Raw genomic sequence first — 19591 nt, 5'->3', positions numbered from 1 at the left:
GTTTTGACAGCTAGTAAGAGCGTTTCAAAGATGCAAGCTTGGCTACATTTCATTACAACCATCATACTGAGATATTTTCCAGTAGAAAGGAGGAGATTAAGTGTCTCTGAGCCAGAGTAGAAAGCTACAGAGAATGACTAAATTTCATCTGATTTGATTCAGGGAAGAGGAGGAGAGAGAAGAGAGTTTCCTTAGTCTCTGGAACTTGGAAATTGAGAATTCCTGGGCTCCTATTCTAACCCTTGATACTCATTTGAACTCCTCATTAATTTTCTTGTTGATATGGTGACTCAGAGAAATAAATAAATAAATAGTCTCTTAAGTGTTAAGAATATGAAAGATACTGCATCTCTTAGAAAGGAAGTGGATTAAGTAAGGTATAGGGGCATGGCTATTGGGATTCCTTTCATGGAAATGCCAAGAAGTAATTCTTTTCCAGGATCCTGATATTCAAGTGTGATCTGCTAAGGAAGAGCTCCCTTTTCCCTTCTCTCTTACCCATATGGACTCTTGGATTCCTGTTTTATAGCTGTGAATGTGGTGAATAAGGCACTTTGTTATTTTCTAGCAAACATGATCCTCTTGTAACCTACCTGTGCCAGCCGTGGAATCAATCAACCATTTCTCTAGGGGACCCTGGTTCCTTTTAGTGGAGAATAGGATTTAGAAGCCACAGTCTGGGTGCTAGGTATTAGTATGGTGTCATTGCCTTTAGATTTGAGTTGTCTAATATCATAGACACTAGCTGCTCATGGCAATTCAAATGTAAAATTAAATAAAAATTAAAATTTCAGTTTTTCTGTTACACTGGCCATATTTCAAACTCAGCAGCCACATGTGGCTAGCTGCTACCATATTGGACAGCCCAGACATAGAATATTTCTACTATCACAGAAAGTTCTTTTGAACAGCACTCTTTCTAGACCCTTTCAGGGGAAACAGCTAGGAAATCATCAGTTATTATTAATACTCCCAATTCTAATCCAATTCCACAGAGTTCTTCCTCACCCTCTCCCATTCCATATTTGCATCTCCCTTCTTCCCAGCAACACATTTATTTATTGTTCATTCCTATAGTTCACATAAAATAGTTTCAGAATTGCTGTGCCCATACCAATTAGCAAAAGAAACCTAATAAGAGTTAAAGATTTGTTGGCAGTTCTTTTTTTGTTCTGTGCTGAGGGTAAACCAAAATACTTACAACTTTGTAGTCCATTACATACCCTCCCACGCCCCCCAGTATTGAGTTAACTAAAATATATAGTTGGACTCACTCATTTCTGTTTGCATTCAGCTGTAGATTTTTTTCCACCCTTGTTGATTTCATTTTACTTTTTCAACATGTATACCATTAACATACTTCTAAAAGTCAAAGCTATATTAAAAAGTATTTGGGGGCGCCTGGGTGGCTCAGTCGGTTAAGCGTCCGACTTCGGCTCAGGTCACGATCTCACAGTCCGTGAGTTCGAGCCCCGCGTCAGGCTCTGGGCTGATGGCTCAGAGCCTGGAGCCTGTTTCCGATTCTGTGTCTCCCTCTCTCTCTGCCCCTCCCCCATTCATGCTCTGTCTCTCTCTGTCTCAAAAATAAATAAACGTTAAAAAAAAAAAAAGTAAAAAAAAAAAAGTATTTGAAAGTGTGAGGAGCGTCACTCTGTGCCGTCTCCTTCCTTCCTTTTGCTCCTTCTGTAGGGTGTTAACCTTTTTGTGTTTCTTTGGTAAAGTAAGCAGATAGGTGAATGGTTTCTCAATTTCCCTTCCTTCTCTTACACATAAGGAAACACTTTATGCTCGTTTGAACTCTGGTATTTTCATTCAACCATATCCCGCGGAGGTGTTTTCTTGCCACTTCTGCATCCTTATTTCCAGCCGCATAGCATTCCACTGCCTGCATGTGCCAGAATTCATGTAACCAGTCCCCTCTCTTTTGGGTATTTAGGTAATTTCCAACGTTTTACAATACTGATAATGCTTCAGTAGATAATCTTGTGCATTTTTTAAAAAAAAATTTTTTAATGTTGATTTATTTTTGAGAGAGAGGCAGAGTGTGAGTGGGGGAGGGGCAGAGAGAGAGAGGGGGACACAGAATCCAAAGCAGGCTCCGGGCTCTGAGCTGTCAGCACAGAAGTGGATGCAGGGCTTGAACTAACGAGCCCTGAGATCATGACCTGAGCTAAAGTCGGATGCTTAACCCACTGAGCCACCCAGGCACCCCATGATAATCTTGTGCATTTCTAATAGCTTGTGTATCAGTATAGTAAAAATTCTTGAAGGCACACAATTGATGCATTATAACAGCAGGCTAAACTCATATTGGTTTTGAGACTTGTTTTGGGCTGCTTGACCGATAACTTCTGTGCTGAAGAGTACAGTCTAAGATGATTTTTGGATATGAAGCAGTTTTCATCTCTGTGTGTATGAAAGTATGTGGTAGGGTTTGTGTATGTTGAAGGTTTGCTATTGAACTGTTCAGTCAGTCACCTGTGAGAGGAAGGGAACATTTATTGAGTGCTTACTGTATACTTATCCTATGCTAGACACTTTAACTATATTATCTCACTTAACTCTCGTAATAAATGTGACTCTTTAAGGTGTGTGCATGTGTATAAGGGCTCTGTTACTTACAGAAGCAGAAACTGAGGCTCTAAGAAGACCGTGTGTTCAAAGTAGTGGAGGTGGGATTAACCCTGTTGTGTGTGACACAAAACCAAAGATCCTTTGATTATGCCATAGCTGTTTCTTACCTGAGACAGGATTACATGCATCTTAAAAGATGGACATTGTACATTTATGACACTTCACCAGTCCAATGTCCAGTATATGGTAGGTACTAAATAATTTCTGTGTTGAATTGAATTAGACCCACTTTCAAGAGACTGCTCTCTGAGCTCATGTTCCAACTGGGGCAGGCATCCTCTTTTGATCAATGCTCTACAGTTGCAAAGTAGTTGCCCCTGGCCTCAGATGGGCCAAAACCCATAAGCTCATGCTGGGATCAAAGCCATGGTCACTAGCCCTGTGCTCTAACCAGCTGAGTTTGCCACAGACCAAGTTAGCAATCCACACTGAGGAAGGGCTAGTGAAAGAAAACAGTGCCTCTCCTCAGGGGTGGCGCTCCTTTGAAATACTGTCCTGGTGTGAAATGTGTCCATTGTTGTTGTCTTTGCTTCTGTGACCACTCTTTTGAAGTTTTTTCTCAAGCCTAATGTAGCCAATTCTGCTTTATCCTTGATTGCGGATCCAGTCTCTGGGCTCCTCTGTTTTCCTCTGCTTCTCCTTTTTCTCTCTTTTCTCCTCGTGCCTAGCTTTCTCCTCCCCTCCACTCCATATTCTTACCCCCTTCCCCCCCACCCCATGGCCCAAGTTAGTTCACTCTTCCCTCCATAAGCATGAATAGAAAAGAGGGAAAAACTGACAAACTCAAAACTAGTACTTCTGTCAGCTTGAGAAAAAGTTGGAGGCAGCGTTTGATATCAAGTGCTGGTCATAGAATAGAAACTCAGTAAAAAAACAACAACAACAAAAAGCAAAACACCTTATTGATTACTAGCTCAAATGGGTTTTGGGGTTTTCCTGTGGACTTTACTTTTGTGCAATGGAGTTGATTGTGTAAATGGTACCTCAAATGTTCTGGAGTATTTATAGTTTGTGATGTCTGTGCATAAAATGCTTGGCAACGTGATCACACTGTGTTTCTTGTATCTCCTGAGTATGTTTAGTGCCTTTAGTTCCTGTAGTACCTTTAGGATACATATGGACACACTCTACCAAGAGACTATTCCCCAAACTTCATGAAAGTAAGGGAAGCAATTCCTCATTTCATATTAACTCTAGACCCAGAGGAAATGGGAGAGTTAGGGCTATTTTAGTACCTTGACCCTACTGACAACTGGGACTTTGTAAGGTAAAATAATACATATTTATAGACAGCATGTTACAGATGTGTGTGAGTCTTCATAAGCCTTCCAGAGAGGCAAACTTTATCACTGAGCATGGAGAGAGGTCAGCATCGGCAGTGTCCAGAGAATCAGGAGAGCCTTTGCATCAGGGCTTATTAATAACAGTGACTGTTGACTCTTTATTGTGTATCGAGAGCACTATGCTGAGTGCTTCATGGGCATAATCTCATCCCATCCTCACAGCCCTGTGATGTGGATACTATGATTATCACCACTTACAGATGGTAAAAATGAGGCCCAGAGAGGTTCTGTAACTTGGTCAAGGTTGCACGGCTAGCTAGTAGGTCACAGGGACAGGAATCAAAACCCAGGCTGTCTGATTCTAAAGCCAGTGCTCTAAGTGAGCAGGTTACATTTATATTAATAGCTTGGTTATCCAGTCTCTATGAATCATTTGTCAAAGGACCCTAAAGCCTTATAGTTTTGAACGATCTTCTATTTAAGCACTCTCAAAACATAACTGATAATGCTTTGGGGATGAGAGGTGGAGACTTTGCTTCAGCAGGAACCAGGGACCTAAGGTGATGAAGGGCTGTCAGCCCTTAGAACTTCCACGAGGCAAAGCCTCCCAAGCAGTGCTTGCCCTGTCAGAGATGCTGAGCTGCCACGTAGCTTCTGTTGAAGAGGCTGGAAACGGTGTGTCTGTGCAGGTGAGGACCCCTGCAAGAAGAAACAAGCGGGTTGGTTGGTTTATGCCCAGGAAAGTGCTTTTTAAATTGTTTTAATTCTTATTTAAAATTTCTAACCCAATTTTAAGTTAGTGGCACACAGGCCAATAGTAACCTTAGTCTAACAGATTCACACTGGAGCAGTTTAAAATTGGCTTTAAGTCTACAGAGACACATCCTCCCCCCACCCCCCCACCCCTGCTCCAGATTTCATAAATCAGAGGCTCTTGAAATAGAATCCCTCAAACTACGTACCCTCTTTTCTCCCACATCCTTCTTGGCGTCATTCAAACTTGGGACATTTTAGCTTTGAAATTCTGTATTTTTCTGTACATCTACACACAGTATTTTGGTACTCCCAAAAGTGTTCTGAGGGATTGAGGAGGCTGTTTTATAGCCTTATTTTAGTTATCCTAAATAACTAACTTAGAAACTGAGATAATGTGAAACAAGATTTTTTAAAAAAAATCTCTCCTCTCACGTGTAGCAAATATGTGCATTTACTTTAAAAAAAATAAATGAGGGAGCCTGGGTCTAATAAATGTTTCACATTAGGGAAGTATAATCTGAGAACTGTTTAGTGTGAGACTGTGCCCCTAACACCATAGCCAGAGCTTTGGGTCAGCCTTAACAGGGATGGAAACGAAGCTGGGTTTTTTTATGGCCGCTCCTGCTCCCGTGTGGCGTTAAAGGCGCATCTGTGAGTTCCATGCAAGTGTTTTGCTAATGAAGTGTGGTACCTTTAAATAAAGGTCACAGGCCTGACCTGTGTTGTGTGGGTTGCTTGTTTGTCAGGCTAGAGGCATTTTCTCATTTTCACAGTTCAGCTGAAAACAAAGACCTCCTTATCCGAGCAGGGAGCTGTGCTTTTAAGAGCTGACATCAGCCTTTTCCCAGCAGGCATCACTTCTGCCTTAAGAGTCTTTGCAGAGAGCTGGAAAGGGAGATACCCATCCTGCTACTGGTGTTCTTCTGCCAAATAACACACAGAGTAAAGAAATGCCAGGAGTGCCAAGAAGCAAAGAAGTAGAGAAAATAGGGCTATCATCGTTTGCCTTCTGGTCTGCTCTGGGGACCTCTGTGGTGCTTGCTTATCTTTGTCACAAAGAATATAAAAGTGGGATGAGAACCTTGAGAAAGAAGGACTTTTTTCCTAGAGAGGAATTAAAGAACATTAGGGATATATCAGAAAACTTCCATTAGGATGAGTAAAGTCACTTTTTAAAGTGGCACATTAAAATAGAAAAAAGGACTTTTTATTTACAGAGGAAGTCAGAGGCATTTGTTCAGAAGTTGAGGAAAGAAAACAACACAGGATTTGGCTGTTTCTCCCTCCCACTCTGATTCTCTGTGCTCCAAAGCTCTTTTTGGAGTGCCGTTGTCTTGAAGATGCTTCTGCCCTGGGAACACAATGGCAGCTATTTTTATACATAGAGGATTAATCTTGATGTTGCTTTATGACCACACAAACCTCTTATTGCCATACAAAGCCAGTTTGTCCAGGTATATGAAGTGCTGTCATTTGAGTAGATTTGACCAAGGACCAGAAAGAAGAAAGCTAAGAAACATGGTCTGTGTGTGAGTGCTGATGGTTCTTTTATTTTCCTCTAGGATCTTGCTTATAACCCCACCATTTGCCTGTGCTATATGTAGCTCACACATAGGTCATTTACAAGCCCAGCATTCTGTGTCTGGTGTTTTTATTTGATAAGTGCCACCACTTGGTCTCTATCTTCTTTGCTAAATCTCTGCATAAAGCAGCCCTCCTCCTCCTTCCCTCTCCATTTTGAAAATTCTTCACAAATTGTCTCCAAAGCATAATTAGAGAACTTAATGTTGCAGTAGTGTTCTGAATCTGGCAGTAGCTGGAAACCTTGCCAAACAAGGGATCTGACGTCTGGATCCAAGCCTTCATGGCCCCAAGAGAGGCAACATGTACTGCAGAAAAGAAGGAAACCCAATTTCACCAGCACACTCTCCTCAAAATTATCCTACCTCTTGCCTTCCCTTCCTTGAAGAGATCTAAGAAATGCAGCTAATGCGTCCACATAGAAACCAGCTCCAGAAACTGGCTGAAGGTCGAGTGGAAGAAACAAACCAACTCTTAACTAGGTTGGGTCACTTGAGAAGCAAGTCTGAGAACTGAAACCTCTTTGCCTCCCTAAATTTGTCTCTGTCATTGAGCCCATCAAAGAGTGGTTGTGGGGTTTTCTAACATATCAGGAGTGATTTCCTGCGTGTGACTGCTTAAGTAACACTCCTTAGGGAATCAAGGCACCATTGCCCATAGATGGTCTCAGAATGCTCTTGCCTCCAGATGCTCTAAGGAAAAAGGTGTTCCCTGGCGTAAGTTTGGGAAGTACTTAACCCAGTCTTCTGGGTCTGGTCGTGCATGGTAGCACATTTCAGGCTTTGAGAACTCTGATGTACAGAAACATCATTTAGCCCAGGGTTAATCACGTATGACTGGCCATGGATTCTTTATCCCTTTCTAATGAGACCTATTAGGAATATTCCAGGGAACCTACTTGCCTAACAAAAAGAACATTTTATTTGGTTTCAAAATTCCATTATGAACTTTCAGACTCTCAAAGGTCTGGTGCTGTACTGTTGTACCAACTGTTGCAATGAAATGACTATGTAATTCCTGGATTTGGGACTGTTGGCTGCCATCTTTCCTGCCTGGGGCTCTCCGGGACGTTCCGTGAGTCCAGAGAAGTTGAGCAAAGCCCGAGGTCCTCCCTTCCTTGAACTTATGTCCCTCATCTTCCATCCCTAGTTCTCTCCTCCACTTGGGGCTGTTTCTAGGGAGCAGATCATCTCTACTTCCATATCCACTTCCCAGTCCAGTGCCTTGATCTCTGCTAGCAGTTTTAATGAAACTTCTCTCCCTCATTCACTGGGGACCCACTCATTGCCAGATCTAGAAGGAAACCTGCAATTCCTTATCTTATTGGACTTCCTCTTCCTTGTAAGTCTCTTTTCCCTTGGTTCCCATGGCCCTTTCTTGCTTTCTTTGGTTCCCCTCCTACTTCTGTGCCCACTCCACTCAGGATCTTTCAAAGACTAAGGCATTATTGCCATTCTGCAGGGCTGCATCCTTCTTACTGTGCAGATCCTTCTGAAGAAGTCACATGCCAACAACTCAGGGCTTGAATTACCTACCTCTCCAGGTAGAGGCTTCCCAAATCTTTATGTCTCGCTGAGTCCTACCCTTCACCCTCACCAGAGCCACCTGTCTCCTGGATACTGTGTGTGCTCCTCAGGTCAGCAATGCTTGGCTGGAATTGATTTTAGTAGCTCCCTTCGACACGTCTGTCCCCTGTCTTCATGATGGAACGGCTGTCTTTCCACTTGGCTTGGAAGTCGCCTCCTCTCTGATGTCGAACCCGCTGATGCACAGCCTGCTGCATCAGTCTACTAACTGTTGTCCATGTCAGTACTGGCCTGGGCCATAGTTTAGAACCCCATTTCCATGACAGTGCTCTCTTTACTGGTCTTGCCACTTCGGAAGGTTTCTGAAGTCTTACTCTCTTCTTGGAATCTTCCATGATTCCCAGTCAGCTCCAGAAAACACTGAACAGACGTCTGCGTTTGGGGGCTTCTGCCCGTGTGCTCCTGCCTTGCTGAGGTGAGCCCATGTGCCGTAACTCCTTCCTGGTACACTTTCCTTGCCTCCCTCTCTTGGCAAATGATGGTTCATTTTGCTTTGCGATGAACATCTCTTTGTATAAAATGATAACATTTTGCTGTAATGGTGTGTCCATCTGTCTGCTCCACTTCCCAGACTGCAGGGCCCTCCAGGGAGGGAGCGGAGTCTTACTCCTGTCGGTTGCACTAACACCCAGCACAGTGTCCACTTGCTAGGTGCTAAATAAGTGTTTGAATGAAGAACAAGTCACTATGAGAGCACTGTCAAAACTTCCCTTTGGGGAAGATTTTAAGAATTGTTTTCAAATATGTAATAAACCCTGAGTGGTACCACTTACTCTGTTTCCATGTTTTCCTTGTAGGCTCAATGTTTTAGTTCAGGGAACATTCTGGAACAGAGGGAACCCCACCATCACTACCTCCACTGCCTTCCTTTCCCCTACCCCTTGTTTCCCCAAGACAGGAAAGTGCAAATCCCGAGGACCTGGGCCGTTGCAGTTTACAGTCTGAATCACTAGTCCTGCTTGTGATGCTTGTTTTGGATCAAATTATCTTTTCCTGATGTTGACTCTGAGTTAATAAGCCTTCAGAGTTTATTGTGTGAATGAAATGTGGTTCCCCCCCCCCCCCCCAACTCCTCTATTTATATTTCTTCTTACGCTTTGTGTTCTGACCCCTGTGTGCGCATAAGGTATGTGGGAATGAGAAGTTCACTTCAGCTTGGGTGCACCTCGCAGTTCAGAGGGATGGCCAGACATTTCTTCCGGGTGGAAATCAATCCAAAGAGTAGATCTGTTCTTACTAGAACAGCAAACAAATCTCTGCCTAAGTGTTTACTACTTTTGGTGTTGTTTCCAGTCTACCTAAAAAGTTCTCGAAGCGGAAGTGTTTATTTGGCTATTCTAAAAGATTCATTTTGTTTATTTTAGTTGTGTGTGATAGCTTTGGGCTTGCATCACTAGCAGCCCCATTTCCCTGTGTGTTGGGTTTGAATGATCCTGCATCATTTTGTGTTAGGCTTTTAGCTTTAGAGCAAGTTATATCAACCGATGGAAACAGCTTTCTCTAGGAGCTGTGAATCGTAGATAAAGCTTGGGAATGGAGATCTTGCTGAAAGGGGCTGATGGCTGCATAGTGCCCTAGTCGGCACGTATTCCTGAGAGCCTATTTGAAGGATGAGACAAAGTTTATTCGTGGGCGGTAGCTCTGACTTCTTTTTGGCAAGATAAAATCCAAGTTCTTCAGGGTGACTTTCAAGGATTATGGTGATCTGTCCCAAACTCCCTTTTCCCACTTCTCAGTAGAGGGCCTTCTTGGACTATGGATCATTGAAATACTCCTTAACCGTGGTTAAATTTTAAAATAATGTATAGGCAAGCTACACAGAAGGTGGGAAGCAGCTCGTGGGCCATTTGGATTATCCAACCTGCCTCATGACTTTCCTTTTGAGGGTGGTATTTGAAGCCAACATTTTCTTTGCCCATGGCATCTTAATGTGTATGGCATCTCTCCATCACACAGCTTCCTTCCCATATCCCTGTGTCAGCTCTTCTGTAAGACCATTCAAGGGTCCCCAACATCCTACTTCGCCTGTGCTTGGTTAGATCATTCTAGACATACCATTCAAAGTTGGCGATCATCTGACCTGGCAATCTTCTTTCCCTCCACCGTATCCCACCCCAATTTTTTATTTTGGAAAGAGTTCAGATCTCTAGAAATATTGAACAACTAGTTAAATGAGCACCCTTCACTAGATTCAGCAGTTGTTAATATTTTGCCAAATTTGCTTTCCTTTTATATGTGTTTTAACAATGATGTGATCCAGTTTACTAATATATTCACATTGAGTAATGTCCTTTATAGTTGTGTTCTCTTTAATTCGGGATTCAATTACAAAATACACTTTGCATTTAATCTAGAATAGATTTTCCCATTTTTGCAGGGTGGGTGGGTGGTGATTGGTGTTTTGGTGGCTAAGGGAAAGGGGGACCTGGACCGGGACAAGTGTCATTGCCTCATGAGGTCTCCCTCGGGATACCAGTTGGACCTCTGGCAGGGAGATGGTTTGTCTGTGAGCCCTGGGAGGGATGCCATTGTACATGATAAATAAAGGCGGTATTAGGATATGTGTGCAGTTGTTATGTAGTGGGAAGTGCAAGTTCAGAAACCGGGGAGGAGTGAAAGGGACAGAAGTCATGGTGAAGGAGGCAGCAAGGGGTCTGGAACACAAGATGGATGAGTGCATGGAACAAATTAAAATTTTCATGCCTGGGGAAGCCTGAGTGGCTCAGTTGGTTAAGTGTCTGATTCTTGATCTTGGCTCAGGTCTTGATCCCAGGTCGTGAGTTTGGACCTTGCACTGGGCCCTGCACTGGGTGTGAAGCGTACTTAAAAAAAAAATTCCATGCCTGCTCTCTAAGTTAGCTTAAATCACCTTTTTCATAGATTTTTATTACTGCCCAAAAGGTTCATTTCAATTTCTAGCCCATAATTCCAACAGTTTTACTTAAAAGAAAAAAAATTCTAGTACCTTCACTTATTCATGGCAAAGATAGAGCATTCTCTGTTCCTTTGTCCCCCAAATCTACAGAACTCCAGCAAAACCACATATATTGCTTCCTGTGTGATCTTACTGACAATTTCTTACTGACAAGTAATTCATTTGAAGCTCAGGTGAAATCTCTTGACTGAAAACTGGTGCTTTGTGTGTGTGTGCGTGTGCGCGCGCGTGTGTGTGTGTGTGTGTGTGTGTGTGTGTGTGTGTGTAGGTGTCTTCTAATTTTCAGCAGCATGTATGGTATCTAATAAAAACAGTCCCAGAATTCTTAAGACTTGATGGCAGTAATTGCTCACTGGTGCTGTGATGGGATGTGGGTGTCTGTGTAGGACCTGGAAAGGTGACTGTGGCGTTACCCTGGTGACTGAGCGGTAAGACCTGGAACTGTTGGCAGTGGTGCCTCCCAGCCAAGCGTCATGCCCGGTGCTGAGCTCCAGGCAGCAGCTGCCGTGGCTCACAGGAGCTCCATGCTCCTTCCCCCTCCTATTGCCGAGGTCCTGGGACTGCCTCCTTTTTTTCCTTTTCCAGGATTGGTTGTTTAACTCTTCTTTCATTTCCAAGAAATGTAGCACAGTATCCTTCCAGTAAATTCCCCTTCAACTAGCTAGCCTTGTTTTATGTTGCTTATAACCCAAAGAACTTGTTAGCAAATGCAGATCCTTGGGTTGTTTACAGTGTTTTACTGTTATTTGTGAAACTTGTGGGATGATGTGTGTATATACATCCTTGTTCATATGCCATATTTCCCATTTTTCTTGAGATGGAATTTCAGGGTCAGAGGGCACCCATTTCTACTTTGGCTCATTTATTTTGCCAGCTTGGTCTCTACCAGGTTCACTGATACACATTCCCACTAGTCACTGTGTGCATGCCCTGTCTCCCTGCATCATCACACAGGTGACTGTTACCATGTATTTAATTTTTGCAAGATTCATAGGGGAATCATTGTGGTAATTTGCCCTTTTTTTCCCCTCTCTGCTGTTAGGGAACTTGAATGATCTTTTCATATACTTATTGGCCATTTGGATTTCTTTTGTGACTGTATCTTTGTCCTTTTTTTTTTCCATTAGGGCATTCATCTTCTTTCTCTTAATGTGTTAGCACTTTTCACGTAAAGGATCCTTCATCAGATGTGTTAGGAAAATAATTTCCTAATTTGTCGTTTGCTTTTCAACATTAATGTGTTTTTGAAATAGAGATGTTTAGAATTTGGAAGTGGTTGAATCAATCTTTTCTTTAATGGAAAAGGCTTCTAGAGTGTTCTGGAAGGGACTGCAGTGTGTTGGTTAATATCTTGTAACACATATATCTGTGCTGTTTTGATGGTAGGATCATTGTGTCTGCTAAATACATGTTAGCTGTGAACTGGAGAGAAGCATGTCGTTTGTGTTATTACTTCATTAGTTCATTTTACCCAGCATTTCCCAAGTGCCTACTTTGTGGGTGGCATGGGGGATGTGGGTGTGCAGGGCAGGAGTCAGCCCTGGCTAGGGGAGGGGACCTAGCTGTGCCTGAAGAAGTGCCGGGTGGTGGTGTGAGGGTGGTGGTGTGAGGGCAGGGGCACCGCCTGCCTTTTCCTGACTTGTCTGCTTTCTCCCTCCCTTGCCCCTCAAGGACATTTTTCACCGCCATTCAGCACTGTGAATGGCCAGAGTGCTTTCGGTATTTGTTTTAATAGCCTCTTGTTGGGTACCATAAGTAAGCTCTGAAATCAGAAGTTTAAATTCTGTTTTTATTTAACCATTTTACCAGATGTTTCCTGTGGTTTGACAGATGTACCATTTACTCGAAAGTTACACTCCTGAGATTTTGAATGTTATGGACACTGTTGCTATAGACAATGATTCTGTCAGGGCAGGATTTGGAAGACAACTTTCGAATCATTTTTGAGTTGAAGATGTGTGTTTACCCAGAACAGAAATGCCAGTCTTCATAATCCGCTTTTCCTTTCTCTGTTAGCATCCTGATCTCTGGTTTATGAAAGACTGTAAGCTATTAATTAGAGTTTGTTCCAATAAACACCGTTGTGCCTCAGTGGGGATTACTTTCTGAAAGCAGCCGGACTCTGGTACCTCCAGGTTTTGTTTGCAAAACTCACCTGGGTCGAAACGAACTCAGATGGTGGGCAGGAGATGATTCAAAGTGGGTTGAAAATCTGGCTTGATGCCCTTGTTGGTGGGCCCCTTGATGCTAGGGTACTGTTGATGGAGACGGCTGCAGACATGGTAGTTTTTTGCACCCACTGAATGCCCGTGAAGAGAAAAGCAAGTACTGCTGGGGTACCTTTGCCTTCCCCCTGCCCACAGTCAGAGTTTCTCTGCAGCCCGAGTCCTAACAGAAAAGAGCCTCTGATCCAGGATTCTCCTGGTGGGAGGAAAGCAGAAGGAAGTTGCGTCCTATGAAACACAAGTGAGTTGTGGCTGCAGCACAAGAAAAATGGGGATTTCTGACATTCCTTCACTGAAGGCCCAGATGCAAGGGGTGCCATGGAGGTGCATGCATGGTGCCGTCAGGGCTGGCTCCCTTCTCCAGCAACCTTCCTCTCCTGTGTTTTGTTTAGCCTTATTTAGAGTTTTATAAAAGCCTTATGCTATGGAAGATGGAGAAACAAAGAAAGAGGAAATCGCATGCTATAATTCTGACAGCACATCTATTTGCGCACGAAATGGAACTGTAACGATGCATGTAACGTTTTGGCAAGACCCCCTCTGTAAATAAACCCTCCCAGGAGTTACTAACCTATCCCAGGACCCACAGGAAACTTTTCCTTGCAGTGTGGGGGCAGGCAGGCCCCTTACCTTGCAACTCTCCTCCTAGACGGGGACTCTTATTCTGACAGGCGATCTGCCTACCCACTTTTGTGCCTGGGCCTGCTTGCCAAGTTTGTGAGGCCCAAGGCTTTCTTGTGGGAGGACGCGGGGCTGTCTTCATGCTCTTTGGCAATGATTAAAGTGAGGTTAGTACCAAAAACCCTTTCATTTTATTCCCTTATCCTTGCTTTTTCAAACCAGATGGCAACCCTATATTTTCAGCTGTAATTAATTTAAACTATGAGGCAGCGAGTCCTGGGAGAGGTAGAGTTGACTGTGCTCAGAAGGGACAGCAGTGATTTTCCTGCTCAGCCCTCTCCCCTCACCAGATGGCACCTCGTCCCAATCAGAGCCGAGTCCCCGGTGCTGCTTCTGAGAGGACCTGGCAGGAGAGAGAGGGCTGTTAATGGGGCTGCTGGGCTGGCCACCGGTGACTCGTGTGAGCTGTAAGGGTTAATGCACACTAGTAATTGTTGCCTTAATGGATTGGAAGTAACCAGGTTCCAGGTGATGGCTGACGTGTTATTGCCAGGCCGGGCTATCATGTGACTGCCTCCAGACAATGGTGCATAGTTTGAGTGGCTGCTGATTCATGGAGTACAGGGTGCTTTTTCTTCCTATTCCCTTCAGCTGCCAGGCTGGCCTCCAAAAGGGGGTATGTTTTAGGTTTAACATTTATTCTTAAAGAAAATTACAAGGGAAATAAAAGCCCTTGGCCACAATTGCAGTCTGGAGGTTTTGACCTCAGCTATTTGACCACTTCCCTCCGTGGAAATTCTCCTTGTGTCCCCTGTCTGTAAGTTGTTCTAGATGCAGGGTCAATTAGTGACCGAGAGATCCTTCACATTTAATAGAAAGTGAGCACTTTGGTTTCATCTCTCAGTAACCCGTCAAATAACTCCACAGAGCGGCCTCCTACCCCCCTACCCTCTTCTCGCCTCCTTGCTCTGAACTGACCACCTGAGAGCTGGGCTTCCAGGTGCTCCCACCTGCCCACACAGGTAGACACAGCGGGGTTTTCATTTCATCGTTTGAGAAACACATTTTCAGGGCAGTTGCCGAGGAATTGCAGACTGAAGAAGATTTGTTAACGATAATATATGTGCAAAACACTGTGTAAAACTGTATGCTAATGTTATACAAGTGGTAGTTATTACTATTATTAACATTAGCCATCCTTGGATGACCTGAACTAATTTTTAAAGGCCCACAGTGAGAAATGAGAACCACAAGTATGTAGCTTGTGAGTCTCCCAGAATGCTCACTGGTGATTACAGCATCATTGACTGTGGTGCGTGTGTGTCCCTGAGTTTGCTGACTTTGGTGAGCTGGGTGATGGATGTTCTTTGTTTATTTAATTTTTATGTCAAATATTTACATTATTCATGAGTATTTCTCTCATGGGCCACTTGGGCTGTGTTTACCAAGACTTGCGTTTTTGTTGTTGTTGTGAGCCAAGACCCATCGTTTTGGAAACCTTTTATTTTTCTCTAGTAGAGAGGGACAGACATGTAGATGATTTGTCAAGGCTTGTAAGGGCAAACAGTTTCACATAGAATAACCATATGATCCAGCAAGTCTGCTTACTGGCATGTGCCCCAAGGAAGTGAAAGCAGGGACTCAAACCAGTTTTTGCACATCTTTGTTCATAGCACCATTATTCACATTATTCACCCCCAAGAAGGGGGCGAACAACCCAAACGTCCATCACTGGATGAATAGATACACAAAATATGTGTGCACACAATGGAGTGTTTATTCAGCCTTGAAAAGGGAACACAACTCTGATACACGCTGTAACGTGGATGAACCTTGAAGACCTTCTGCCAAGTGAAGTGTACCAGTCACAAAAGATGAAATCGTACGCAATTCCGTTTATGCGAGGAGGGTGGCTGTCAGGTGAAGGGGGAGGGGAGAATGGGGAGTTCGTGTTTCATGGGGACAGAGTTTCATTTTGGGAAGATGAACATTCTGGAGATGGTGGTGATGGCTGCACAGCAGTGTGAATATTTAAGGCCACTCAATGGTGTCCTTAAAAATGACTAAAATGGCAAATTTTTTGTGTATTTTACCACAGTAAAAAAAAAAAAAAATATATCTATATCTATATCTATATCTATATCTATATCTATATATATATCTATCTATATATATATCTATATATATATATATATATATCTTCAGTTCACTTGAATAGAGAATAATGAATCTATCATGTGTTCCATACTCCATTGAGATGAGTGGTGTGTAAGGAGGAGGTAAGTGGTTTGGAAGACAGCAGAAGACCAGCCCCCGAGGATTTGATATTTGGTGCCTAATAATAGAGAATCACAGTGTGAGGACTCTGGGGGTGGTGATTTTAATTTAAAGGGCAGGTAGGATTAACCATTACCGTTTGGTTTTGAACTCCTCAAGAAAAGGAGAGGGGTGTGTCACTGGGGTATTGGGGGACGGACTCTAGAGGTTCTCCAAAGGGTCTGGAATCATCAACTCAAGATTTTGGGGAAAATGCCATCTCAGTGTTGAACAGAATCATCAAGTTCCCTGAGGTTCCTTTCCCCATTTCTTTTCCGGGTTTCAGGTTTTGGATACGGACATGATTTTTAATAGCCCAGGGGATGGCTCTTAGACGTTAGTCACGTAAAACAAAGCTAAGCAGACACTTAGAGATAGTTCTGAATTTTATGAAGTTTGCAAATGAGAATATTTGTAAAGCATTGCAACTTTAGGGATGCCTCATGGCTCAGTTGGTTAAGCATCTGACTCTTGCTTCGAGTTCAGATCATGATCTCATGGTTTGTGAATTTGAGTCCCACATCAGGCTCTGTGCTGACAACTCAGAGCCTGCTTGGGATCTCTCTCCTGCCTCTTTCTCCGCCCCTTCCCCACTCGTTCTCTCTCTCAAAATAAATAAATAAAACTTTAAAAAAAATAAATGCAACTTTATAACTCATACAAAAATGAGATAGGCCATCTCTGTTGTTTTTTTCAGATCCCTTGGGAACTTTGCTTTAAGAATAGAGATTGATGAGTAGTTTCCCTATCAATTGTTAGTATATAATAGCCTTTCCAAGCATATGAGGGTCCTCAAAACAATCTTTAATTCATATCTCGTTCCTATCTTGTAATGTTTAAAAAAAAAAAAGGCCAATTTTTTCTCTAGTCTTTTGAAAGATGGGGTTCCGACCGGACTGCCTGAATGCCCAGAGGGAATTAATGGACTAAATGCCTAGCATTAATGTACTCCATAATTTGCTCTCAGAAGGTCTTTGAGGTTCTTTATTACTATTTTAAAGAATATTGGGTAGAGCCCTCATTATATTTTATTAGATGAATATTTAATCAGTTTATATATACAATACTTAAATTTTCAAACTTTTTAGTACAGTTACATATAGTAATTTAACTCAGTAATTTTGCCCACAAAGTTTCTGATGTCAGTCAGTCAAGGTAGGTGGGTGGTTTCGAGAGAAAAATTGGCTTTCTAATTTTTGTTTAGTGTTGAATAAATGCACCAAATTAGAGGTTATCCTCTAATATCAAGAAGTCACGAGATCACTGGGAGCTGGTGGCCACCGGCGTCGAGTGCAGGAAGGCGGCCTGCGGGTGTGCATAGGGAAGAGGGAGTAGTGACAAAGCCTATGGTGCGGCAAGGGCATTGGCCAGTCTGTCTCCGATGTGCAGCACATGTGATGTGAATGTGGAGTAACCCATTTGTAATTCTTGCCGGTTAAGCATGGTTTAAGGTTCGGTCACAAATATAGCTGAATTTAAAGGGAAAAAAATAGTGGGAGGAATTCAGATGACCACACACCTCCTATGTGACACGGGTCCTGGAGTGACTGTTGGCATCTTGGGTAATGCCGTTAAAAATGTAGTTCCAGGTGACTGAGGCTGTTGAAATAATCCTGATTTCGAGCGTTCTGTTAACCTTAGTTTTTATTAGACCTCATGTGCTGATGTTTGGTTCAGAAATAGGCTACCATACATTGAAAGGGATGCTCTTTTCCTGCATGCCCTGTGTTAGATCACATCTGGAGTATTAGGTTTAGTTCTGGGCACCACACTCAAAGATGAATGTTAATTTGTAAGGCAGGTGGAGGTGGGTGTCAAGATGGTAAGGGGTCCGGTACAATTTGCAGCAGTTTTTTGCTGAAGAGAAATCTGGGCATGGCAGGGCTGATGGCAGTTTCCAGGGCTTGGAAGAGGAAAGAGGCTCCATTGAATTTTTCCAACGGTTTTCCAAAGGTTCAAACCTTTGACCCAAGAATTGAACTGGAAAGCAGATTTCATTCATTAGGAGGAAGAATCTTTCATTGAAGCTCTTCAGTCATTGAGTGAATTGCCTGAAGAGAAAGTAAGTGCCCATCCCCGGAAGTGTTTAAGAAGTAGCCACCCTCCAGTTAGGGAATGAATGAGTCACTGGGGTGAAAGGCACAACATAGGGAATATAGTCAGTGGTACTGTCAGAGGGTTGCGTGGGGACAGATGGTAGCTACACTTGTGGTGAGGACAGCATATGTATAGAAGTATTGGATCACTGTTGTCCACCTGAAACTAATGTAACATTGTGCATCGACTACACTTTAACTTAAAAAAAAGGAGTGGTATGGCCATCTTCAGGAGGCCATGGTTGCTCATTCTCTCCTTTGTTTACAGCCATCTTACCATGAAGCTCTCTTCCTTTGGGTAGGACAATGCACCCAAATCTTTTTGTGAAACAGCTTTATAATATAGTCCAGTGATTTGCTGCAAAATGCAGAGTAAAAACTAAGAGTGAGCCTTCAGAAGAAGTTGAATGGAATTACGAAAGGTGGCTTGGTACCAACCTGGAAGAACGGAAGCAGAAATGATGATGGAAGGTGTTTTCAGACCACTTTTTTCTATGGGGTTTGCGGTGGCTGGAGTTGGCTCTCCTGTCACCAGCTTCATGAGCTCCTCTGACTTGTTCAGACCAGTTTGGGCTGGTTTTTCCCTAAGAGTTCATGTGCCCTTTGGTTGGTTGCTCCAGAAGTTCGTTACTGTGTGCCAGGCACTGTTCTGCATACGGGTGACGGACTCTTGGGAACAGCGCACCGTGCACGAAAGTCACTCTGCCTAGTTTGCTTCACTCCAGCTGTGTGCGGGAGGGACCTTTCTTCTCTCTGGGTCTCAGGTCTGTGGACAGCTAAGAAGTGGGGTGCTTCCGCCCTCCTCCTCCCTGAGGAGGGGAGTGTAAAGCAGCGGGTCCCACACTCTACTTTTCTAGTATAAGTAAGGTGTTGTCTGTTGAGTTTAGAATCAGACTGAGGGGTGGGGGTGGGGGATGGGACACAGCAGGGAGAGCTGAGCATCTGGGTTGACCCCAGTTAAGCCTGGGCTGGCACCGGACAGTCTCGGTGGGCAGATCCCTTTGCCCCCGCTTTCTCCTATCCTTGTCCCAGCTGTCGCAAGCATTCCCTAAATTAGGGCAGTGGAGCAAAACGTCACCATATTGATGCCTCTGTTGTTGTGAAGGGAGGTAGATGGTCTTTTCTAGGCTTTGGTCTGCCTCAGACATTACAGCTTAGTTACAGAAGAGAAGACATAATGTTTTCCATCCTGTCTCTGGTACAAGGGCTCCCATTAATGCCAAAAACACGATAGTGGGTGTATTTTTTAAAATACCCTTCATTGAGAGAATACATAACGACAAAGCTACTACTGATTTAGTAGCAGTAGGAATTTTAAATTAATTTAAATTTTATTTATCTCAGCTACATCTCTATCCACTTGAAAGCTCTTGAGTGTACACGTGTGGGACATGTGATCCGTTCAGGGGTAGGCAGTGCACACGGATCCCGGTCCCGGCAGTGCTAAGTCCCCGGGGCCCTGGCTCGCAGGTGGAGGCCCACTGTCTTGGTGGCAGTTGTGACCAACATGGGGGGAGGGAGGAGATGCTTTAAAGTCATGTTCTCGGGGTTTTTACCT

At 43.5% G+C, this 19591-nt stretch overlaps 1 protein-coding gene across 5 annotated transcripts in view; it reads left to right on the top strand.

The window, feature by feature from the left end:
- Positions 1 to 19591, top strand: part of VGLL4 (vestigial like family member 4) — a 167047-nt gene that overhangs the window by 127921 nt on the left and 19535 nt on the right. Inside the window, exon 1 of one of the 5 annotated variants that reach the window (XM_060631781.3) lies at positions 13713 to 13788. The exons of the other annotated variants lie outside the window; for them this stretch is intronic. Coding sequence (XP_060487764.1) covers positions 13775 to 13788 — 14 coding nt within the window. The 5' untranslated portion in view covers positions 13713 to 13774. Of the gene's footprint in view, positions 1 to 13712; positions 13789 to 19591 lie in introns of those variants that run through there. 5 annotated transcript variants of the gene reach the window in all.

Source organism: Panthera onca, chromosome A2, assembly GCF_046562875.1.
Source record: "Panthera onca isolate mPanOnc1 chromosome A2, mPanOnc1 haplotype 2, whole genome shotgun sequence".
Lineage (NCBI taxonomy): Eukaryota > Metazoa > Chordata > Mammalia > Carnivora > Felidae > Panthera > Panthera onca.
The sequence above is the reverse complement of the archived record's forward strand: the minus strand, read 5'-3'. Positions and strand labels throughout refer to the sequence as shown.